At 44.4% G+C, this 26008-nt stretch overlaps 1 protein-coding gene across 1 annotated transcript in view; it reads right to left on the bottom strand.

Annotated features, from left to right (window-relative positions):
* Positions 1-18125, bottom strand: part of GCLM (glutamate-cysteine ligase modifier subunit) — a 51190-nt gene extending 33065 nt beyond the window's left edge. Inside the window, exons 1-2 of the mRNA XM_073593115.1 lie at positions 17829-18125; positions 14600-14665 (exon numbers count right to left, since the gene is read on the bottom strand). Of these exons, the coding sequence (XP_073449216.1) occupies positions 14600-14665; positions 17829-17948 (186 nt within the window). The 5' untranslated portion in view covers positions 17949-18125. The remainder of the gene's footprint in view (positions 1-14599; positions 14666-17828) is intronic.
* Positions 18126-26008: the final 7883 nt, after the last annotated feature.

The raw sequence follows: 26008 nt of genomic DNA, 5'->3' as shown, positions 1-26008 counted from the left end.
CGTGAGACTGTCCTACAGACGGATCCTCACGGAGATACCCGGGACACTTGCCAGCCAACAGAGATTCCTGTTTAATGGTTGGGTGAGCCGACCATTGCTCCTCTGACTGTAATGACTTCATAGCTATCCTGGTTCTGACTTTCTGCTAACTTCTACCCACTGTCCACATCATTACACCTCCCACTGAACTACCCCTGTCAGTATGGTTTTGTCTGAGGCTGTAATATTGACAGACAATGGCTATGCCACCCTTCAGTCTACACCACTAATTGCCTACAATCAATCTAGCCTCCTCAGTGGCACTGGCTCTATAGGTTGGGGGCCCAATGGCGGCTGGATATGCACGTGTCCTGATGGTGCTTGACACCTGGACATACATGCCTACTTAACCGCCACCTCCTGTACTTGGTATTTAATCCTATTTTGGTGTATGGTTGCCATATGACATGACGCAGCTGCTTTTACACAGACGTTGTTTTATTTTAAATATAGAGTTTAGGCGTTGGGTATCTAGTTTGTGTGTCCTTGTAAACTAACTGTGCAATAAATCTTTTTCCCTATCTTCTCTGCTTGGTCCTCCTGTGACTTTTTCAGGGGTCTCTTTCACCTATATTTTTAGTTTTGCCTTAGCAATGTAGCCTCTCTTTTTAGACCCATCAGTACACATGTAAAGCAGCTGTACAAAGACAAAACATGTCTGAACTCCAACCTGTGTAATTAGAAGATCTCAGAAGACCAGGTGTTCATGAAAGTCGACAGAACACTTGGACCTGCCATGATCCTTGTCCAATGCCAACAGTGGTGCATATGCGGTACTTTGAGCCTTTCTTCTGCTGCACAGCAGGGGAAAGAATCCATCATCTTTTAGTGGAATCTTTACAAAAAGGTAAAACAAGCAAGCAAAGAATTTCCAACTGCTGGAAATTTTTTGGGTTTAGATAAGTCACAGCAATCTTAAAGTGGTGTTCCGGCCGAAATGATACTTTTTAAATAAAAAATACCCCTTTAAACACACAAGCTTAATGTATTCTAGTAAAGTTAGTCTGTAAACTAAGGTCTGTTTTGTTAGTTTATAGCAGTAGTTTGTTATTTTATAAACTTACACCTGGCCGTGGCCATCTTAAGTGTGGGCATCTGAAGCCAGATTGTATTTCTTCCTGGATCTCATCCTTGCAGATCTCGCACATGCTCAGTGCAGCGCAAGCAGTGTAATAGGTTTCAGGTCAGGTTTCCATAGCAACGGCAGTGTCAGAGGAAGTTGCCGCCCCTTCCCAGAAGGCATTGCAAACAGGAAATGTGATGGGCCGCGGCCAGGGAGGAGGAAGTGAAAAATGAATACAGCAGATATACAGTAGGAGCTGAGAAAAAAAAATTTTAAATATCCAATTTGTTTACAGTGCGCAGTTTAGTGAGGGATGCTGAAGAGTTGTAAAAGTGGGTGGAACTCCACTTTAAGTAAAGATTGAAATTGAGGTCATCAGTAGCAGTTAGTGGCCAGCTTATGGACACTGTAGGTCACACAAGCATGAATCGACGCGCCTATAGTGCCAACATGCTTTTTTGACATGTTTAAACACATCCAAGAGATTTTCTTTTTAAAAGCTTCAGAACAAAGTGAAAGGTTCACTTGAACGTGAGATAGACATATCTATCTAGAGTGAAGGCAAATATCAGTGGTTGGAAGAAAATTGCAGCAGAACAGGTTAATAGGCAAAAATGTCATTCTCTTCAAGGTATCCAGACACAAGTGTTGCATGAACCAGCCATTTTCTGACTGATAAAGCAATGATCTCATGCCTGTGACACCCCCAGAGATACACTGCAGTCGCCATCCCACTAATTTATTCTACCTTCTATGACCAATTACTGGATTTACACAGGACTGGAAGCAAAAGTTAAACTATATTCTGTTATTATTTTGGCAGGAAAGCAAAGGCTGATGTTTCAATTTAATAACAGCGCTATGCACAGAGTAACAATACCCCAAAGGTCATAGGCTGTCCTTCCACTGCAGAATAAGCAGTCACATGAATCCGGCAATTCTCTTGAATACCAATACCAAAACAGCTATGCGGTATAAGCAGCATTTCTTATACTGCAGAAAACCTGCAAATATGGAGCTGCTCCCCCACTGTATTTAGGCCACATTTACACTTAATACGGCCAGGTAATGAAATCCCGCAGCTGGAATCACAGGCGTATGCGAACAGCCACTCAGTCCATTCAAAGCAATGATAGGCTGATAGGAGCCACAGCTGTCCACACACAGAGTGGTCACCAGCTGCTTTGGACAGATAATGTCCTTAAATGCAGACAGATTGTCCAGGACCGATCATCTGTCCCTACATGCAGGAATTTGCTGGTCGTGCAGATAGAGAAAAGCCACAGTTCCAGTCAGCCAGTCATTGCTTTGCAGCAGCAGGTATCTGCAAAAAACTTGTTGCAGGAGTCTGCTTTGGATTGAACGAAATAAAATATGCAGATGGAGAAAATCTCCTCTGCCTGCTTTTGTATCCTTACAGACGGCTGTCAGAATTCCCAAAGAGTGTCAGCATCTAATTAGGTGCAGGCATTGTTTGTCCAACAATTTTTCATATGGGTTTTTTTTTTTTTTTTTTTTAAAAACACACCACCCACACACCCCACTGTTGAAGGCTGTGGGCACAGTGGTGCTGTGCGGACAGGGCCACCCACTGATCGAATTTCTGCCTATTCATCAGGTTTTCTCACTCTATGGCAAGCTTCAGGACCTGCCATCACCGCTGCTGTCCAACATGTCCCCTGTAAGTGAGGGTTAGAGGCCTCCACTCAGCAAAGCCAACACTTCCTCAATGTAAGGATCTAGCTGTGAATACCAGGGGGCTTGGACATGAATACCAAGACTTTGCACACTTACTATTAAAGTGCACAAAGAAGCATTTATACAAGGGTTCAGTTGGGCGGTAATCATTTTACTGTGGCATTTCTCTTTTTTTTTTTTTTTTTTTTTTTTTTACATTTCCCCCACTGAAGCCCAATAGTGCATCACACGCAACTGACAACGTTTTTGGGATAGGGAGGAGAGTCATACTCAAACAGGAAGAAATCACTGCTGGATTCCCAAAATAAGCCAGTTGGCTACTCATCTCATCAGCAATCACTTACAATTATAGGCAGCCATGTACATTCAAAGTTTAGAAAAATAAACACTACCAATTTATCACAATCTAAATCCTTGGAAGTAATACAGGGTAGGAATAAAAATATAACTTGTGGAAAAAAAAAAAAAAAAAAAAAAAAAAATATATCACCCAACTTTGGCTGGGTTTTGATCCATATAGAATTGCAAAAACACTCAGAAGCCTGTTGGAACCATTATCTGCAATGCTGGCAACAGTACAGAGACAATCCACTCTACTCACTGTCCACTATATTAAAAAAAAAAAACCTACTAAAAAACACATACTATACAGACTGTGTACTTTGAACTCAGCCCACTGAGCTGGAACACTGAATTCTTAGGGGTTGTCCATCACACTAAAAGCAATATGCAGATAGTGAGGAATGATATCCAGGTATGGTATATTTTTACATTGGCCCCACACACGCATTGGATATAGAAAGTCTATACACACCCTGTTAAAATCTCAGGTTTCTGTGATGTAAAAGTTTAAAGTTACGCTTACCGGTAATGTCTTTTCCAGTAGTCTTTCAGGACAGCCACAATGAGAGACCTTGGCTCCTCCCCTTCTTTAGGAAACACTGAGCCAGCCAATAAATTTTTACTTCCCCCTGCCGGACTTCAGTTTTTCCATTAGGGATTAGGGCAGAAAGCGGCTAAATCTCCTGGCTGCTATAAAACTTCGAGGCCACTTTAGGTAAAAATGCCAGATCGGTTTTAAAAACTACCTCATCCGAAAAAACAAACACAGAAAGGAGGCCTGACAAATAAGGCCTCTATTTCGCTGACCCTCCTGGCAGTTGTCACTGCAACCAAAAATACTGTCTTGAAAGATCCTTTAGTGAACAATTTTCTAAAGGCTCAAATGGTGGCTCTGGTAGGACCTGCAAGACCAGAGATAGGTCCCACTTGGGAAGGGTGGACCTTGAACTGGTCTTTGTCTAGCTAGCGCTCTGAACCAGGGTCGGTAGCCAGAGGTTTTCCCAAATATGTGCTCAGCGCTGATACCTGGCTTTTAAGTGTAGAAATGCCTAACCCTTTATCTGCCCCACACTGCAAAAACTCCAAAACTGCTATGGGGCTCTGCATCTTGAAGGAGTTTCTTATGCACCACTCGTTAAAGCGAACCCAGACCTTTTTGTAGATCTGGCTTAATCCCTTGGTTAACATTCCTTCCTCAGTAGTCAGGCTGCTAAATTCCAACGGTGTACTTGGGGACAGAGGACCAGGCCCTGTGAAAGGAGATCCTCCCAAAGTGGTAGGAACCAAGGAGGTTCTACTGCTAACTGTTTGAGGATCGAGAACAAAGCCCTTTTGGGCCAATGTGGTGCCACCAAAATCAGAGAGGTTTCCCTGAAATTTTCTCAGTACAGCCGGGAGCAAGACTGGGGGCGGGAAGGCATAGCAGCTTTTGAAATGCCAGCATTGCATTAGCGCATCTACCCCTAGTGCGTTTTCCCACCGGTTTAGTGAGGAAAAAAAAAAAAAAAAAAAACCCCCACACAGGGTTTTTTTGCGTTGTCCCTTGATGCGAAGAAGTCCACCTCTGGGGGTCCCCATCTTTTGGATATACAACGCTGGAGACCTCCTGGTTGAGGACTCAATTGCGCCCCCTCAGCTGCTTTCTGCTGAGAAAGTCTGCCACCACGCTCCCCCCCCCCCCCCTTAGAAACACCCCCGATAGGGAGAGTGCATTGGCCTCGGCCCAGTTCAGCACTTCTTTTGCTAGGGCTAACAGGATTCCACTCGTCGTGCCGCCTTGCTCATTTACATAAGCGACAACTGAAGAATTGTCTGAGCACACTTGAATGTGGTGGCCCTGAAGTTCCCTCCTGAAGGCCTTGAGTGCCAACCCGACAGCTTTTTGTTCTTTCCAATTGGATGACCTTTTGAGCTCATCTCTCCAGGTGCCCTGCGCCAGTAGGGTTCCCAAGTGTGCGCCCCAGTTTTTACATCTGTGGTTACCATCCTGGAGAACGGGATTAGCCAGACGCCCCAGCAACAGGTTTACCATTTTCTTCAACCACCAGAGGGATCTTTTTACCCGAGAAGGAACACATAGAACGGTGTCTAAACTCCTGACTGTGATCCCACACTTTTAGGACAAAGGCTTGTAGGGGCCGAAAATGTAACCCCTTGACGTTAGCAGACCCAGAGTTGACATTGCTGACCTTATGGAGACCTACTGGTTGTTTTGGAGAGAGGCTACTGCCTTGTCCAATCTCTGTACGTTTTCTTCCGGGAGAAAAACTCAACTAAGTGAAGTCTAGCAGGTACCCTAGGTAGGTAATGCGCTGAGATGGAATCAGGCTGGACTTTTCCAGGTTCAGCAGCCACACCAGCCCTGTCAGGGTTTCCTTTGTCAGAACAAGATCTCTGGTTAGCTGTTCTGGAGATACTGCAAAGAGGAGCAGGTCATCTAGATATGCAATAATTGAGACTCTGATTCGCAGAAAGGCCATGGCTTCTATCACGACCTTTGTGAATATTCGGGGTGACGTGGATAGGCCGAATGGAAGTGGCTGAAACTGTATAGTGGGTTGTTTCTCCTTCTACGCTCGCTTCTAGATGGAGAAAGTTCTGGAAAGTTTCCCCGATAGGGATGTGGAGGTAGGCATCCCTGAGATCTAGTGAAACCATGTAACAGTTCTGCGGTAGCAAGGCTCTGACTGTAAAGATCGATTCCATACGGAACCTTTTGTAGGAAAATCGACTGGTTCAGGATCAATCTGCATTTTCCAGATGGCTTTTTTTACTACAAAAATGTGTGAATAAAAGCCCCCCCCCCCCCCCCCCCCTCCACCCCTTTTGGAACTCTGCAAACCACGTTCTGTTCCTCTAGATCCTTTAATGCCCCTCGTAGGGCCTCAGTTTTTGCCGCACACTTGGGAAGGTGTGTGACGAGGAGTCTGCGTGGGGTTGGTATTAGAGGTCGACCGATATGGGTTTTTCTCTAGCCGATGCCAAAGCCGATATTTAGAAATCGCGGTGGCTGATGGCCGATATATGATGCCGATTTTTTTGGGCCGATATATTAGGCCGATTTTTTTATTTTTTTCCCTTCATCTCATAAAATCTAACAGTTAGACCCCTTACACACTGGGGCGTTTTTCAGGCGCTTTTGGGCTAAAAATAGCGCCTGTAAAAAGGGCTCCCCTGCAGTCTGTGTGTAAGCTTGAGTGCTTTCACACGAGGTGATGCGCTGGCAGGATGTAAAAAAAAAAAAAAAAGTCCTGCAAGCAGCATCTTTGGAGCGGTGTATACCGCTCCTCCACCACTCCTGCCCATTGAAATGAATGCGCACTGCTGCCGAAGCGCCTGCAAAGCGTTTCGGCAGCAGCGCTTCAGGGGCGCATTTAACCCCTTCTTCGGCCGCTAGCTGGGTTATAAGTGCCCCGCTAGCAGCCGAATAGCGCCGCTAAAATGACGGTAAAGCGCCGCTAAAATTAACAGCGTTTTACCGTCAACGCATGCCCACTCCAGTGTGAAAGCAGCCTTAAGTAATACAGAAATTTTTTTATATTTAAACATTAAACAAAACAAACCTCCAATCAGTTCACTTGTATGTAGAATTTAGATTTAAAAAAAATAACTATATCTTAAATATTAAATACACAAAAACAGGTAATCAAAACTTTTGGACGAAAAAAAATGGGCTAACTTTACTGCTTTTTTTTTTTTTTAATTTCATTAGTGTATTTTTTAAAATTTGCGTTTGAAAGACCGCTGCGCAAATACCGTGTGACATAAAATATTGCAACAACCGCTATTTTATTCCCTAGGGTCTCTGCTAAAAAAAAATATATATATATATATATATATATATATAATGTTTGGGGGTTCTAAGTGATTTTCTAGCAGAAAATACAGGAATTTTACTTGTAAGCAACAAGTGTCAGAAAAGATTTAGTCTTTAAATGGTTAAACTGAGAACTTCTCCAAGGAGTTCAGTCTATTGATAAAAGAACCTGAAAGAGATACAATGTATCTTCTTATCAGACTTGGCAGGCTGCCCAGGGAGGAGAGAAGAAAACATCAGACAACTTGCAATTGACTTCTATTACAGAAGTCATTTGCAAGTCCCGCTGAATCGGCTTTTTTTATCAGCACAATCGGCCGATGCCGATTAAGTAAAAAAAGCCAAATATCGGCCGATATATCGGTCGACCTCTAGCTGGTATTGTAAATTCTAGGCGGTACTACTCCTTATGATCCCAGGATAAAATGACTGGGGGAAACAGCTTCCAACTAAAGGAGGAAGGCCCACCCCCTCCCTTCGCTTCTGTGGACGAAACCCCTTTGTCTGAACTGGGGGTTTATGTTTCACCAGGAAGGATTTCTTCTTGTGAAAAAAAAAAAAAAGTTAGACCCCCGCGCTTATGGTGAAAATGAAAAATGAGGAGCTGCAGCCTCTATCAATAAATTCACCCTAAGGTGAATCTAGAAGAAATGTGAAAAGGAGGGGATAGGTATGGCACTGCTCTTAACCATTTAAGGACCAGCCTCGTTTTGGATTTTAGGTGTTTACATGTTTAAAACTGTTTTTTTTGCTAGAAAATTACTTAGAAGAAAAACGATATATAATATTTGGGGGTTCTAACACCCTAGAGAAAAAAAAAAAAATATATATATATATTTTTTTTTTTTCTTCAAAAAAGTTAACATAAGACAACAGTAAAGTTAGCCCAATTTTTTTTTATATTGTCAAATATAATGTTACGCCAAGTAAATTGTCACGCTTCAAAATTGCGCCCACTCGTGGAATGGCATCAAACTTTTACCCTCAAAAATCTCCATAGGCGAGATTCTACAGGTTGCATATTTTGCGGTACAGAGGAGGTCTAGGGCTAGAATTATTGCTCTCGCTCTACCGGTCGCGGCAATACCTCACGTGTGGTTTGACCACTGTTTTCATATGGGGGCGCTACTCGCGTATGCGTTCGCTTCTGTGCACGAGCTCGTTGCTTCCGCCCAGCAGTGTCATGGAGACGAGTGGGCGCCATCTTAGCCTCACTCCTCTCCAGGCACAGGATGCGATCGCCTCCGCCGCTACGGACGGCTCCGGTAAGCGGCTGAGGGCACCGGATCGCGGCGGGAGGCCCCCCCCCCTCCACCGATAAAAGTGATCTCGCGGCAAATCCACCGCAGGGACCACTTTTATCTGAAAGCCGGCCGCCACATGAAAAACGGGGATACCGGGCTTATGGCAGCTAGCTGCTGCCATAACAACGATATACCCCTTCAAAGTTTGGACGTACATCGTCGTGCGGCGGTCGGCAAGTGGTTAAGAGGTGACCTACAAACCTCTAAATACTTAATGGGTGTGTGTCACGGGTAAATTTAGTGCAAAAATTGACAAAAGTGCAGAAAATATATTTGTATATTAAACAAAAAAAAAAAAAAAAATCAAAAATCCTACTGTGTAAACTTCCTAACTGTATGTATGTATGTATTTTTTTTTTTTTTAATTACATATTGTGATGTTCAAGCGAAAATAAAATAAAAACACAATCCTGTGCAAAACCTGCAATTCAAAAATGACATTTCTAACAAAAAAAAAAAATTAAATAAATGAATCCAACATATATAACTGGTGTATATTGTTGCTGTGAAACTGGGTTCAGAAATATGCATATACCGTCCTTAAACCCTGGTGTATAAAAAAAGTGCAATAAAGTGACAATGTGCTCCTTCAAAATTGTTCTGTGCTTCTTGGAAAACAGTGCCCCATAAGAAATGCACTTACCACTATTCACCCCACAAGGAGGTATTTCACCTTCACAGTATGAGTTACTGTGTAGCCTGTGGAGTGGGAGGAAACTTCCTGTCCTGTGTTCTCCAAGTGCCTCCTTGTCTGCGATGTATGTGGTCTCCTCACTGTTAACCTCTTAGATGTTGCCCACATGTAGAGAGGAAAGAGACTCCATTGTGTAATACTGTATAAAATATCTAAAAATGTAATACTGATGGCTACTCACATTTAATAAAAATCATTAAAAGAGAAAACAGTGTTTAAAAACAGGAAACCAGAGCGATCCGCGCTCCACGGCTCGAAACCAGTAGTGATGCAATGACGCTGTATAGTTCCACCCTACGCGTTTCATCAATGGGACATCATCTGGAGCTGTGCCATCCTGCTACACCATCCGGTTTTTATATGGTATGAGGTGTGTCCTAAATTGATGGCCATGTGACCGCGGCCATTTTTGGTTAGTCCAGGCTTCGGCATGGCGGATGCTATTGCTAGTAGTGCGACTTAAAATGCCAATAGACAACACTACTCCGCAACATGACGAGGGATTACCAGGCCAATACACTCATTGCGAGGAAAAAGGGATACAAAAAGAAGAACCTGGAATCCCTAAAGAATCAAATGAAAGCAATGGACATAAATATCATGATAGAGCAGAAGAATGAGAAAAATCATTGGTACAAACGAGATGGCCTTCCTCACAGGTTTCAGCCGACAACATAAAATTAGTAGAAAAGGTTCTAACTAAAAAAAAAAAAAAACAAAAAAAACAAAAAAAAAAAAACCCCCACACACCACCACATAACACTGGCCTGTTCTATAGTCGGACAACATTTTAAGAAACTTACTTCCAAATAAACCCTCATTTACAGAAGTGCTCCTGCTCTAAGAAATAGGTTGGTGCACAATGCACTAGATCCCCGTAAACAAATCAAGATTTCCAAAGATCTAAAAGGATTTTTTAAATGTGGAAAGTGTCTTTCCTGCAGAAAAAGCAAAAAAAAAAAAAAAAAAAAAAAAAAAAAAAAAAAAAAAAAAAAAAAAAAAAAAAAACCAGAACGGAACGAAAGAGGCTTTTAGATCTTACTACAGAGAAAGAATAAAAAAAAAAAAAAAAAAAAAAAAAAAAAAAAAAAAAGGGGAAGGAGTTAATAACGTGGACCAGCACACGTCACATATGTTCTGGAATGCCCTTGCCACAAGTAATATGTGGGCAGAAATACCAGACCCTTAATCGTCAGAATTAGGGAACACAAACAATATCAAAACAGGCTTTACAAAACACGGTGTATCCAGACAGACACTTTAAAGAGTGCCACAATGAGGACCCATCTGGTCTAATTTTTTTATGGTATAGACAAGATAAAAAAGGGACATTGGAGAGGAGATAATAAAAGAAAAAAAAACAAACAAAAAAAAAAACAAACAAAAACACTCCTCCAAAATGAGACCAGGTGGATCTTTACTTTAGACACCCTTCAGCCTAAAGGACTGAACTTTGACATAGATTTAAACTGCTTCCTCACCAACTTCTAATTTTATCTCCTTTTGTCGACAAAAGGGTTCCCTTATCAACTATGGTCTTTATCATATGTTTTTAAAGCATTTCTGTACGCACGTGATACATTTGACATTTCTCAGCAATTTTAGCTATTTGCGGCTTTATGCGATTTTTTTTGCAATTTTTGGCACTTTCGCCGCAATACCACCCTCTCTTTTTTCCCCGATTTCTCATGACCTGTTACTACAATATACATCCTTTCCACCTTTAAGCTAAGTTAAGCCACTAGTAAAACACCATTACACTATTCTGAATGATGAAGGCATTTTTTGTATATATAAATGCACTTTACATATTTTAGCAACTTTTTTGCAATTTGCGACTTTATGCAATTTTCTGGCAATTTTTTTGCCTTTATCGCAATACCACCCTCTTTTCCCTTATATTCACCTTCGGATGTCACTATACATCCTCTAACAATTTTTTTACATCTAGTCCAACAGAATACCATAATGCAATCATATTTCTTACCCATTTTTTAACTTAAATTTAATTTTGTAATATTGTGTATTATGATATGAATTTTGGTATTATGCGGTGTGTCCGTTACAACTTGGAGTTAAGTAGTCCTTTTAAAATTATCCCTCGTCATATTGGAGTAGTGTTGTCTATTGGCATTTTAAATCACACTACTAGCAATAGCATTCGCCATGCCGAAGCCTGGACTAACCAAAAATGGCCACGGTCACATAGCCATCAATTTAGGAGCCACCTCATACCATATAAAAACCAGATGGTGTAGCAGGATGGCACTGCTCCAGATGATGTCCCATTGACGAAACACGTAGGGAGGGACTATACAGCATTAATGCATCACGTCCGGTTTCAAGACGCGGAGCGCAGATCGTTCAGGTTTCCTGTTTTTAAACAGTTTTCGCTTTTAATGATTTTTAATAAATGTGAGTACCCATCAGTATTAATAAATTTTTGGATATTTGTACGGTATCACACTATGGAGTCTCTTTCCTCTCTACATGTGGGCAACATCTAAAGGAGGTTAACAGTGAGGAGACCACTTACATCGCAGACAAGGAGGCACTTGGAGAACACAGGACAGGAAGTTTCCTCCCACTCCACAGTGGCTCATACTGTGAAGGTGAAATACCTCCTTGTTGGGTGAATAATAGCGGTGAGTTCGTTTCTTATGGAGCACTGTTTTCCAAGAAGCACAGAACAATTTAAAGAAGCACATTTGTCACTTTATTGGACTTTTTTTTTTTTTTTTTTTTTTTTTTTTTTTAAATACACCTGGGTTTAAGAACGGTATATGCATAATTCTGAACCCAGTTTCACAGCAATATACACCAGTCATATGTTGGATTTTTTTTGCACAGAAATGTCACTTTGAATTGCAGGTTTTGCACAGGATTGTGTTTATTCTATTTTCGTTTGAACATAACAATATGTACTATATAGAAGCGGTTAGGAAGTTTACATAGTAGGATTTTTTTGTAGATTTTTGTGAATATATAGATATTTAATTTTCTGCACTACTGTCACTTTTTGCACTAAATTCACCCGTGACACACACCCCTCAAGCATTTAGAGGTTGTAGGTCACCTCTTAATAAGAGTAGCGCCATACCTATCCCCTCTTTGCACAAGGATTTCTTCTTGTCTGCTGTGCGGTATAGCACAGCTTCTAAACCTGGGCCAAAACAGTAGATCTGCTGTCAGCGGGATCCTACACAGATTGATCTTAGAGGCACTATCGCTCAGCCATGTTTTTAGCCAAAGGGCTCTTCTGGCCGAGTTGGCTAGAGCCGCGTTTCTGGCCGACATACGAACAGCCTCTGCAGATGCATTCGCTATATATGCCACTCCTCACAAAATAGTAGGAAAAGATGACAATATAGTCTCCTTGGCAGTTCCCGCTTCACTATGGGCCTGAATTTGGGAAAGCCAATGTTCCAGATTACGGGCCACTACTGTGACAGCCATTTCCGGCTTCAAATTCCCTATAGTTGATTCCCAGGTCTTTTTTTTTTTAGGGGGAGAATCTATACTCTTGTCTATAATATTTGCCAGAGCCCCCATATCGTCGAAGGCCAAGTCTGTATGTCTGAAGACCCGGGAGAAGGCAGCATCCAGTGTGGGGTTCTTATTCCAGATGGACGATGGATCTTCTGAAAAATGGGAACCTTCTTTTCAAAGGTCTGGAGAAAAAAAAAAAAAAAAAAAAAAAGTTTCCGCTCAGGATCCTGCCACTCCTTTACAGTTTCTACTAGGACCTCATGGACTAGGAAAACCTTATTTTTCTGTTCCCCCAAGCCCCTATATATTTGGTCGTGGAGTGTCAGGGCTTTTTTGTCCGCTTGAATTACAGGGGTGGTATGAATTGCCCCCAAGAGGTCCTCTACCTCTTCCAGTGACAGTTTATATCTTGAGGGTTTCCTGGACTCACCATCCCGGTCCTCTCCCTCCTGGGAACCAGAGGTGGCACTATCCGGCTGTTCCCTAGCCTCCTCTCTGGAGGCCCCAGTAGAGCCATCTTCCGTGGCAGTCGGTTGGGAAGATGCAGAGCCCTGTGCTTGTGGAGGGGGTTGTACTTTGGGATGCAGTTGAGAGATTAGTAGGAAGCTGAAAACCTTCAAACACAAAGATTTGAAAGACTGAAAAAGGTGGAAGAAAGTTCTTTCAATGAAGCTGCTAACCCCGCTTCCTGCTCTGATGCCCTCTCTCTGACTAAAGCATCTATACCAGTCCTTGCACAATACTTTTGTCCAAGATTCCCCTAGGGTGTCCCTACAAGAGGCGCACTCCTAGAGCTATGTGAGGATCTTGACTTTTCAGTAACTTTCTGAAATACATGCAAGAAAAATAAACATCAGCTTTCCACATATGATACAACCCGTTGGGAGTGTACTAGACCCTTTTAACAAGTAAGGATCCAAACCCCCCCCCCCCCCCCCCACCACCACCACCCAGAGGCCCCCACCACTACCAGGAACCATTCGTAGAGGGGGGGGGAAATCCTAGATGGAGTGGACCCTTCCCCAGGGTGCTCTTACCTTAGGATGGCTGGAGCTATCATCGCTGTGCGCTGTCTGGGCGTCCGCTCCAGATATGACCTGCACCTGTGGTTGCGGCTTGTGGAGTCTCACGCTGCCTGTGCCGCGTTCCCGAATCCTCTCCAGACTGCGACCGGCCCACTATCAGCCCCACGACCAGGAACCAGAAGTCACGGGTCAAAGGGAAGCATCTGCTCTCCACCGGAAATTACATTACCCGCCGCTCAGCCCACCTGGTTCCAATTGCGGCTTGCCCGTGTACAGGGAGAGCGGAGCTTCCTTCCTGCTGCAACCCTGTGGATGCAATAGTGGGCCCTCGGATCTTCCTCCAGCACTCAGTGAAGCTGGGGTGGCGAACTGTGCGGCAGGGTATGTACCACACCATGTCCCTGGGAGAGCTCCTGCCTCCCTTACAGGACTTCAAGTAACCACAGTCTTCCTGACTGCCAGGCCTGGTCCCAAATCAGTTTCTCCCCACCGAAGATCAAGGACGAGGCTTCACAACTGGGGTTCCACCACAGGTTGCTAGGGATTCTTTGATCAATGAAGTTTCTAACTCCCAGTAACCACTGATACCAATTATCTTTTTAACTGTTGGCAAGGGGGCAATTTTTCCACTGGTCAACAATGTAGTGTCCGAATTCTAAATCGCCATTAATATAGATGGTCCGTCTACTGGCCACCGATGTATAGAACCATTAAAAACACACTACCGATATAAGTGGACGCTTTTCTATTAACCACCAATGTGAGGGGTACAATTTCACCGTTGGTTTCATTTCATGATTGAAACAATTTTTTGTTAGAAAGCAGGGGAGAGTTTTGGGTGTTAAAATTTGCTAGGTACACTACAATCTTTCAAGTATTAATACATTTAAAACTTACTGACCCTGCAAATGTACCGTGAACAATAGCTAAAATAAATTTAGCAGCGGTTCCTTGAGACATGAAAATATCTGCAGGGATGGTGAGGCACCAGGAGAAAAAAGGAGACCATAAACATAACTTGTGGCCAGTCTCCAGGGTTATGAGGCTATGAAACTGTTAAACAGAAACCGCTATAAAATTTGGATCATTCATCCACAAGATTATGAGCCCAGATGTCAACAATATTACCTGTATATGTTCTGGACTGGCCTTCGAGCTCCATTCACTCAGTGTAATCCTGATGCAATCTCCCAACTGTAAAGAAAAAAGTACTGCTTTAGGATAAAATATTCATAAAAAGTATTTGTAACAACTACACTTATTAGTCAACATTCATTACAATTGTATTATTACAGATTGTCATCCCATAGAGAATAAGCAAACATACAGATGTTTAAGGGCGTGCAAAAGACCACAGCAGACAACATTCACACACTGCTCTTAAGCTGGCAGAATTTAGTTTGCAGTTTTTTGTTTCCAGAATGTTCATTCTATTTTCTTATTGTTAGTGGAGTCAAACTGATGTTTGTTTTCTACCGCAGTGCTGAGAATTAAGGATCAGGACGGACAATTTCTCTCAAACCAATGAATTTCTAACCGTGACTTATTTTCCTCTTGAAAAGTCAATTCATTCCAAAAACAAATAAAATTTTGAAATGCTTTCAAAGATCATTTGTCAAGTCATCAAAATGTACTGACAATTTTCGTACAAATGTTAATGTAACAAAAAAAAAAAAAAAAAAAAAAAACAACCAAACTTCTAGAGTATGGCCAACTTTAGGCATTGTATATACAGAATTCAGCTTTTATAGGAGCTGCGCCTGTTTACCATGGGGCCATTTATGAAAAATCCTCAAGATTTCAGCCAGTTTGACAACTTGTTGACTTTAAAAAATATCTTTCAGTTCCATGCTTGGTAGGTTAAATACAGATCAAAATGGGAACGCTGTGACTTTAACTGCTTAAAGGTTCGCCTTATAGCAGTTTTACTGCTACAGAGTGGCACCTGTGCACCGGATCACATACATATACATTTTTATATTACTGGCAGTTTGTTTACAGTGACAATCTGTGCTCCCATAACGGAACTGAAGTGTGTTTTAAAAGAGCTTGTCACCAATCCAGTCATTTCAAAGTTATTTTAAGATTATATGTGCATTTTATATATTGTATGCTAACTATTTGCCTGTAAATAGCCTCCCTTATGTAGAGAACTAAAAGCTCTGAGACTGCTGCAGGGTATCACCATCTTGGAAGTGATGTCAGCAGCCCCGGAAGACTCCGAGCTCTCGCTCAGGTGACACTATATAAAACATTTACCCCCAGCACCAAGGGGCTGTGCTAGGGAATTGACGTTCAGATTTTCCTTCACTTTCTGTCCAAGTGATAACGGTCGTTTTAGTAGACCGGAAGTAATGGAAAAACCCATCAAAAGGAGTCCCTGGTGCTGTGAAACCTGACAGGGATTCTAAGCATTCTTTATTCTAGAAAAAGTTAAAGGTTTTGGCTGGATTTACACTTTAAAAAAAAGGAGTACAGCCAAAGCCTGTTTGGCTGTACTTCTCCTATGGTTTACAGGTCTGCAGTCCGGTTTGCACTCCTGTGACCCGTTTTCAGCATACAGTGAGCTAAAGTCCGCTGATGTCACAGAGCCGGTCCAGATCGCGACACCGGGGTTGAGATCTGTCCACATGCCTGGACTGGCACCCACTTCAGCAAACCACTGAAAACCCGAGACGGCCGCTGCCTCCACAGCTCAGCGCTCCAGTGAGCGATAAGGGGGCAGAGCAGAGAGGTGTCTGACAGTCACCAGCTCTCTGTTGGGGGGGCTGTGAGAACCGAGTGATCTGCGGTGTTAGATCGCTCAGTTCTCAGTGTTAGAGGCGGCGGGGGACCGATGCTGTATCCACCTAGGTAAGTAGGATTCAGAAAAAAGTCTGTACCCTATACCTCCCTTTTAAAGCGGCCTCCCCAGTCGCCACCTAATTTAATCCTGCATACAAGACCTTGTCCTATTTTTCCAAGTGGTGTTGAAGCTAAGCAGTGTGGTCGGACAATCACCCGCCACTGATTTTTGATTATGTTGCTAGCAAGGAGCACCGACTAACAGCACATGCATTGGCCAGCTTTAATATAACCGTTTATTGGTCAGGCTGGAAAATTTGATATTTATAAAATTGTACATTGCATCCCCAAGATAAGGTGGCACTGAGTTGTCCGCTGTGCACACAGGCATGCAAGCTTGCACAACATATAAGAGGTCACGGCCCTTTTTTATATTATGAGAAAATGATCAACCTACTGAAAAAAAAAAAAAAAACACATGCGACGAGATAAGCAAACTTTGCATTCTCATGCCAGTGCCAGGTTTATGCAGGATGGGAACAGGCAACGATTAATTCTCTCTGGATTAGGAAATCTCTACATTGAATATTAACTTCCAAAACAAATTAATACGTTTAATTTGGAGATCTATTAGATGTTCAGATCAGAGTTCTTCTTTAATGAATGGTCTAACTTAAAAGAACACACACACACTTTAGAACAGTAAATGTTTAAAAGGAAGCCTGGACATAGAAAAGAGCTGAACATAAGACGAGCAAAAAAAAAAAAAAAAAAAAAAAAAAAAAAAGCAAGTCATCCTGAGAGAGGAAATGACTAAGGAAAGCATAAGTAACTGCGTTCTGAAGTGATGGATGTGTATGTAGGTGAGCATTCAATGAGTGGGTGTGTCCACTGCCAGGCCAATGAGTGTCCTCCCCTGACAGCTGGCACCGCCCCCTGTGTTGTGTAATTCATGCTTAGCCCTTTAATGCACAGAAAACACAACAATCAGCAGCAGCTGTAACCTCGTGTCCTCCTATTGGATTGTGAGGGACAGTTATTGTACACAAAGTCTAAGACACAATACACACATACAAAATTATATATATATATATATATAAAAAAATGTAATATATATTTTCAAAATCTGTACTATTTGTATCAAAATCTACAGTATGAATAATAAAAAATATATATATATATATATATATATATATATATATATACACACACACACACACACACACACACACACACACACACACAAAATTCTGAATGAGTGACATTTTTGGGCACAGATAGGAGACAATGATCACCATATATATATCAGGTCATTATTATTCAGGATTTATATTGCACCAAAAGTTTGCGCAGCGATTTACAATATGATCAATGAAAATTGAAGAAGGTGCAGATATTATTCCCATAGAAAACAATGTAATGATTGGGTGAGGCCCCATCACATGTGATTATTGATGAGCTGATCACCTGTCTGTGGACAATGATCAGATGAGATCGGTCTATGTATGGCAGTGGGAGGAATAAGAGATGACAAGACAGAGATGTATAGGACAGTCCCAGGGGGGGGTCTCACCTCCTCGCCGGGGGTGACCGGACACTTCTTCTTCAGGCGGCCCCAGTTCATGAGGTTCCCGGTGTGTAGGATGAGGGTTCGGGCTGTGCTGAGCAGGCTCCGGGCGGTGTCGGTACCCATGTCTCCTCTATGAATGGGGGAAGGTGAGCTCCTTGTCGTTCCGCTGCCTTCCTCGGTGTGCTGAGCGACTCTCCGCCTTCCGCTGTTATAGCCGGAGCACGGTGACTCCACAAGAAAAAGTGCTGCGTAATAGTGACACACCAGCCGGCCAGCCCCGAGCACCGAGACACGTGCGCCCGCCGCACTCTACTACAACACTGAACACGCCGCTTCTATTATTATCATCAGAGCGGAGCAGCGCCCCCTGCTGTCCGGGAGTGTTACCTACATCATAACTGCCATACATATGTACCGGTAGATGAAGAGAGTGATGAGACTGCAGTCCAGGGTAGAGCCTCACATTATCTACAATTATATTACACTTGGTCAGCTAAGCAACAGACAATAGGCGTTTTCTTCTGGAAAAACCAAGAGACACCTACAATTTAGAGCATTTCAAACTGCAGCCCCCTCTACCCCTATTCCCTGAACTTCTGGCTGACACTGCAAGGCAACAGAAGCACCAGAGAACCTGGGGCATAGAGCAGAGCAGTGGTGGCTGGCGCTCAAAATTTTTTTTGGGGGTGCAGACAAACTGAAAAAAAAAATCAATTGCAGACTTACTGTGCCATGAAACGCCCCCCTGCCCGCCATCTGCCCGGCGCACACACCCTGTCTCAGTGGGGCAGCGGGTGACGGCAGCGAGCAGTGTCCTCCATACGTCTTCTCCCAGGCTCTCCCATAGGCGATTCACAGCGCCTGTCATTTCAGCCAATCAGGTGACAGGTAACAGACCCGAGCACCTGGTTGGCGGTTCAGTGTTAGAAAAGCGAATATTCATTCACTGTTCTAACACACCTGGGTGAACTGCGAGCGACAAGCATGACGTTCGCAGTGCACCTTTTTTGACACCTATTAGGGCCTATGGCTCTAATCAGGTACTTCAAACACACCTCCCGCCGCTGTAATTCAGGCGCCTGGGCGCGTGAATAGGGGGTGGTAGCTAGTGTTAATTTCGTCGACTAAAACATTTTAGTCAACTAAATGAATCTTATTTTAGTCGACTAAAACTAAAACAACTGAAATGACTAAAATACACATTTTAGTCAAAAGACTAAAATGGGACTAAAACTAAAATGCCATTTTAGTCCAAAGACTAAAACTAAATTGAAATTTGACTTCAAAATTAACACTGGTCTGTAGTGCATGTTCATACCTCAATGTAATAATAAATAACATATTAGATTTTTCACTCCAGCAGTATATAATGAGTTTGCAAATTGTAGAGAATTGTTAACTAATGCATTACAATTGAATTACACCCATTAGATTTTAGACGACTAAAACGAGTTTTTGTCGACTAAAATATACTGGAGATTTTAGCCGACTAAAACATAGGACATTTTAGTCGACTAAAATGTACTGGAGATTTATTCGACTAAATACGACTAAAACTAAAACAATTGCAGAAGACTAAAATGGAACTAAAACTAAAATGCCATTTTAGTCCTAAGACTAGGACTAAAACTAAATCGAAATTAGCTGCCAAAATGTACACTGGTGGCAGCAGCAGCCATAGATAGATTCATGCATAGCGGTCATAGAGGGGGTGGCTGGAGACAGGGGGCGGCGCCCGTGCGCCTGTATGGATGCACAGCCACTGGAGCAGAGATATGTAGCCCTCTATTTGGAGGGGAATGAGAAATGACCCTTCACTAGGGTTGCACCAATACCGTTTTTTTTTATCAGCGAGTCCCGATACTTTCAGTCAAGTATTTGCCGATACCAAGTACAGATACTTTGAGGTGCGATTTGCATCAATACAAAATAAATGGGCAAAAATTGCACTGCAAAATAAAAAAAAATTTGCATGCAATTTGAACAGGAATGCGGTGCATGCAACATGCCCCACAGCTCCTGTGTGTATAGAAAGTGAAAAGCGCCATCTAAAGGACAGTTTATTAAAAAAGTTAGTACTCACATTTAAAGAGAAGTATGGTTTGGGGTCCCCCCCCCATCATACTTACCTAGGTGGATGCAACATCGGTCCAATGCTGTATTGGTCCTCCGGCGCCTCTACACTGGGAACCGAGTGAACGAACATCGCCGATGGCTCAGTTCTCACAGCTCCCCTAGTCAATCAGCAGCTCTCCACTCTGCTCCTCCACGCTCACTGGAGCACTGAGCTGTGGAGGGGCGGGGAGCGGCCATCTCAGTGGCCCGCTGAGAAGCTGAGACAGGCATCAGTCCAGGCACCTGGCGGATCCAGACTTTCGTGATGACGCGGTGCCTGGACTGATTCCAGTGACATCAGCAGAGAGCGGACTTCAGTCCACTCTGTTGAAAACGGGTCACAGGAGTGCAAAACAAATTGCACTCTTTTGACCCATAGGAGAAGCCCAGTCAAACAAGCTCAGGCTGGGCTTGTCCTTTAAAGCAGATTTACAGCCTTTTCTATGTTTAATAAAAGTCAGCAGGTGCAAAAAGTGTAGCTGCTGACTTTAAATACTCACCTGATCCAGTGGCCCAAAGCCTCTGTTCTCCCCCCTGCCTTTCCCGGCCCCAGCATCACTAGTGTGGGAACCCAGCTGTGACAGCTTTTGGCTTCACAGCCGGGTGCGCACAGCTCATGCGCGAGTCGTGCTGCATGTCTTGAATGGCTGGGCAATCTTCTGGGACCTGTGACGTGTCCCAGAATATTGCAGGGGGGTGGGGAGGAGGAGGAGTAGCCTAGGTGACGAGCGCAGGAAGTGGGAGCTGGGTACCTGTCAAAACTAGGTACCCAGTCCCCCCCCAAAAAATTACATGCCAAATGTTAAAGGGGTCGAGGAGTGCTTAAAGCGGAAGTTCCACTTTTGGGTGTGTAGCACCCTCTAGTGTGCTAGCAGGATAGTGATATTTTTTTTTGAGTGTAGGTAAATTTCCAGGCTCCCAATGTGGATCGGCAGGGGGCAGGCCTCCTTAAATATCCAGGGTCAGCCCAGCTGGAGGAGTTGTTCATGTGGAAGCTGGAGATGGAATGCTAGGCTGTCAGGGCCTTTGAGGGAGCTCCCCAGTCTGGGGGGGGGGGGGGGCTGGGTGACTGGGATTCGGACAGGACCCTTCTCATAGCACACGGAGGTGTCCTGGACAGGTGGCATGAGAGCAAGAGAGGACAACAGGAGAAAGCACTGCCGGGCAAGTCTCCAGGGAGGAACAGCAGGTCACAGCCAAGAGGGCTGGTGAGCGACATGCCCGAAAGGACTGGGAGAGTGCAGACTGAGATGGGTGCAGAGCCAGTGGAGTGGGTTGGGGTGGCACGGGCAGTGGAGAGAGGCAGCTGCAGACAGGAGGGCCTAAAGATGTGGTATGGGCTCGGTAGCCATGTGGACAGCTAGCACTAGGACTACCTACATATTTTTCTACACCAAAGGGACCTGCTGTCTCTGCGTGCAAACGGCATTCATTTTGGGCCTGGCTGAGCCAGCATCAGGCCTAAAATATAGTGCTAGCTGGTCCGGAAAGTGCAAGCAAGTGATGTGCTGGAGATGTTGAGGAGAGATAGTCTGCAAGCAAGTGATGTGCTGGAGGTGTTGAGGAGAGATAGTCTGCAAGCGATGTGTTGGAGAAAAGAGGGGAAGTGTAAATATTAGAGCTGTATATAGTCTAAAGTCCCTGAATTGTTCCTAGTCATCTAGGCATCTCATACATTTTCCTATCCCAATCCAAGTTTATTCCCCTCGATAAAAACAAAGTTCAAGGACAAGTTTCTGCCAGAGGGTGAATGAAAACTGTGTGCCTGACTGGGCAGGGTGACAGACCAGGGGCGGACTGACCACTGTCCGAGGGCCCGGCCACTAGGGGGCCCCATCAGGGCTGCCAGCCTTAGTAAAACCAGGGACAGATTGTAAAAATCCATGTTTTTTTACATCTGTCCCTGAAATGTCTGACACCGACATCATTTTGATGTAAAAATTCGGAGGCTATAGCTGCTCTGCCCCTCCACTACCTCCTCAGCCAATGGGAACACAGTGTACACGCCCCCTTCCCCCGGCGCGGCTTCTTTGACTTCAGAGCAGGAGATACCGACATCTGGAGGAGAGGAGAGGGAGGCGGGGACACAGCATGCAGTGTGGGACGGGCTGCAGGCTGATACATGGTAAGATTACTAACTTTGCTGAGGGGTTGTAAAGGTAATTTAAAAAAAAAAATAACAAACATGTTATACTTACCTTCACTGTGCCGCTCGTTTTGCACAGAGTGGCCCCGAACCTGGTCTGCTGGGGTCCCTCGGCGGCTGTCTCAGCTCCTCCCCACAAGAACTAAACACCTTCATGCGAGCTCTCTCGCATGGTGTTTAGTTCCTGCGGGCGTGCTCCCGTGATACAGCCGGCAGCTATAGCCGCTGATTGTATCACTTGGCCCCGCCCCCGCCGCGCCACGTCATTGGATGTGATTGACAGCAGCGCGAGCCAATGGCTGCGCTGCTTTCAATCCATCCACTCTAGCCAATCAATGGCCAGGATGAGCGTCGAAGAGGAAATCGGGGGCGAGCGCAGCAGGTGAACAGGCTCAGGTAAGTATGGCGGGGCTGGGGGGGGCGGTATTGTCATATGTTTTTTCACCTTAATGCATAGGATGCATTAAGGTGAAAAAACGCGAACCTTTACAACCCCTTTAAATGTAGTTTTATCAGTGCTTTCTCTGGTGAACAGGAGGGGGAGGAGGCCGTGTTTCCTCTAGAAGAGCTCCTGTCTTAGATCGTTGTTCTGTGTGTGAGAAGTGCACTGCTCCTGGAGGAAGAATGTTCTGAAGTTCTCCCCCAATCTCTGCTACATCTCCCTACTGATTACCTGCTCACCAATACACAGACACATCATCCTCCTCTCCTGTATTACCACCGAATGTGTCTGTAAGCTGCCTGGGGCACTACAAGTACCAGCATGCCAGGAGATGGGGGAAGCAGCAGTGTGTTCAATTAGGCTGATTTCTTGATGAAAAGTGCTGGTGTGTGTATACTGTGTGTGTATGTATATGCTTAATGTGTGTGTGTATATGTATACTGTATATATACTGTGTGTGTCTATGTGTATGTATATTGTGCGTGTGTCTGTATACTGTGTGTGTGTCTATGTGTATGTATACTGTGCGTGTGTATGTATACTGTGCATGCGTGTGTCTGCGCATGTGTCTGTGTGTATACTGTGTCTGTATACTGTGTGTGTGTCTATGTGTATGTATACTGTGCGTGCGTCTGTATACTGTGTGTGTGTATTGTGTATGTATACTGTGCGTGCGTGTGCCTGTGTGCATACTACTGTGTCTGTATACCGTGTGTCAATGCGTATGTATACTGTGCATGCCTGTGTCTGTGTGTATACTGTGTCTGTATACTGTGTGTGTGTCTTGTATATGTACACTGTGAGTGCGTGTGTCTGTGTGTGTCTGTATACTATGTGTGTCTATTTGTATGTATACTGTGCGTGTGTCTGTGCATGTGTGTGTCTATGTGTATGTATACTGTGCGTGCGTGTGTCTGTCCTTATGTCTGTGCATGTGTCTGTGCGTATACTGTGTATGTAAACTGTGTGTGTATGTCTGAATACTGTGTGTGTCTTGTGTATGTATACTGTGCGTGCATGTGTCTGTGTATGTCTGTATACTGTGTGTGTCTATGTGTATGTATACTGTGTGTGCGTGTGTCTGTGCGTGTGTCTGTGTGTATGTATACTGTGAGTGCGTGTGTTTGTGTGTGTCTGTATACTGTGTGTGTCTATTTGTATGTATACTGTGCGTGTGTCTGTGCATGTGTGTGTCTATGTGTATGTATACTGTGCGTGCGTGTGTCTGTCCTTATGTCTGTGCATGTGTCTGTGTGTATACTGTGTGTGTGTCTATGTGTATGTATACTGTGCGTGCATGTGTCTGTGCGTATACTGTGTATGTAAACTGTGTGTGTATGTCTGAATACTGTGTGTGTCTTGTGTATGTATACTGTGCGTGCATGTGTCTGTGTATGTCTGTATACTGTGTGTGTCTATGTGTATGTATACTGTGCGTGCGTGTGTCTGTGCGTGTGTCTGTGTGTATGTATACTGTGAGTGCGTGTGTTTGTGTGTGTCTGTATACTGTGTGTGTCTATTTGTATGTATACTGTGCGTATGTCTGTGCATGTGTGTGTCTATGTATACTGTGCGTGCGTGTGTCTGTGCGTGTGTCTGTGTGTATGTATACTGTGCATGCATGTGTCTGTGTGTATACTGTGTATGTATACTGTGTGTGTGTCTTAATACTGTGTGTGTGTGTATACTGTATGATCCATGTGTGCCTACTGCCGCTCAACAGAAGTCGATCTAACAATCCTGTGCCCATGAAAAATCCACTTGTTGCCATTCGGAGGCAGCTGATTGGTGCGCTGCCAAGCTGGGCCTCGGATCAGGCAGCAGGGCAGGTCTGGGTGCACACCTCTGCAGTGATATCATGGCCGATCTGAGGTCAACCACAGCAGTTCCCTATCCCACTGGCTCCATGACTCACTTGCGCAGTTCAGAGCCTGGAACAAGTGGATCTTTTTTAAAGCCTTTTCCCGCCAGCTGCCAGGTGTGTGTAAGGGGACACTCTGGGGGCTCTGCCGTAGGGTTGCACTCTGGGGGCTCTGCCGTAGGGTGCGATTCTGATGTAAGGGTGGACTGACTCTGCGGACTGTGATTATAGGGAGAATGTTGGGACTTTGATGTAAGAGAGGACTCTGATGTGAACTAGGCACTCATCCTGACTGCTGTACTTTATATGTTGTTTTGTTCGCTACTTACTCCTGACCCACGTACTCTGTACAATTTGCTGTACATAGACCTGACTAAGGTGTTGTCTCAACAGTTGCTGGTTTTAATTAAAGGGATTGTAAAATCTCGTTTTTTTTTTTTTTTAAATAACAAACATGTTATACTTACCTCCTCTGTGTAGTGGTTTTGCACAGAGCAGCCCGGATCCTCCTCTTCACTGCTCCTGGCCCCTCCCTCCTGTTGAGTGCCCCCACAGCAAGCAGCTTGCTGGGGGCAGTGGTGTAGCGTTGGGGGTGCGAGGGGGGCCGTGGCCCCGGGCGCAACATTTGGGGGGGCAAAATCCCGTGCCAGAGTGTGTTCCCCCGGCTCTATCCTCCTAATTTTGATTTCCCATGTCTCTGCACTTTGGCCGCCATGTTCTGTCGCAGGATAGCCCCTGGCGTCTGTGATTAGGCGAATGGGGTCATGTGCAGAGGCGGGGCTGGCCTGTCCTCAATCGCTGGTGAGCGGGGCTGGTCTCAGCTTAGCTGTAAGCCGCTGCTGTCTTCCCCCCTCCTCCTGAGTCCGGTCCGGATCCCAGATCGTTTTCCCTGTTGTGGCAGGCAGTCTGGCAGTGTGACAGACTGCAAAGGCAGAGCAGAGCAGATGGAAGAAAAGCAGGTGAGTGAGAGACTCCCTCGTGAGTCGCGTTGCTGGCCTGGGGGGGAGCGGACATGGTCTGGGGAGAGGGAGCAGCCGGTAAGTCAGTGTAGTGGGCAGTGTAGTGGGCAGTGTAGTGATGAGTGTTCTTCGCGCGTGTTCTTCAGTAGTGAATCATTAAGAGTGAATAAGTAGTGTGAGATATTTGCAGCAAAATCTAAGTGTTCACAACAACACAAATGTAATAATACTGAAAAAGAAAGTGATTTTGCGCAATAATGCAATAATTCCTCAACACTTGATTATTGCGTGAAATCACTTTCTTTTTCAGTGTAGTGAGCAGTTTAGTGTGTAGTGTGTGGTGTAGTGTAGTGGGCAGTTTAGTGTGTAGTGTAGTTGGCAGTTTAGTGTTTAGTTGATAGTGTAGTGTAGTGGACAGTGTAGAGTGTAGTATAGTGGTTAGTGTAGGAATCAGGTAGGTCAGTGTAGGAATCAGGTTGGTCAGTGTAGGAATCATGTTTGTCAGTACTATTGTAGGAAGGGAAGGGACTCAGGGAGTGCTAAAAGTCCGCAGGTTAGGGGGCGCAAATTACGTGCCTTGCTCTGACAACACATGCTACGCCACTGGCTGAGGGGCCCCATAATCTCCTATTGCCCGGAGGCCCCATGAGTTGTCAGTCC

Source organism: Aquarana catesbeiana, linkage group LG07 (genome assembly GCF_042186555.1).
Source record: "Aquarana catesbeiana isolate 2022-GZ linkage group LG07, ASM4218655v1, whole genome shotgun sequence".
Taxonomy (NCBI): domain Eukaryota; kingdom Metazoa; phylum Chordata; class Amphibia; order Anura; family Ranidae; genus Aquarana; species Aquarana catesbeiana.
This window is presented reverse-complemented; position numbering and strand designations above follow the sequence as displayed.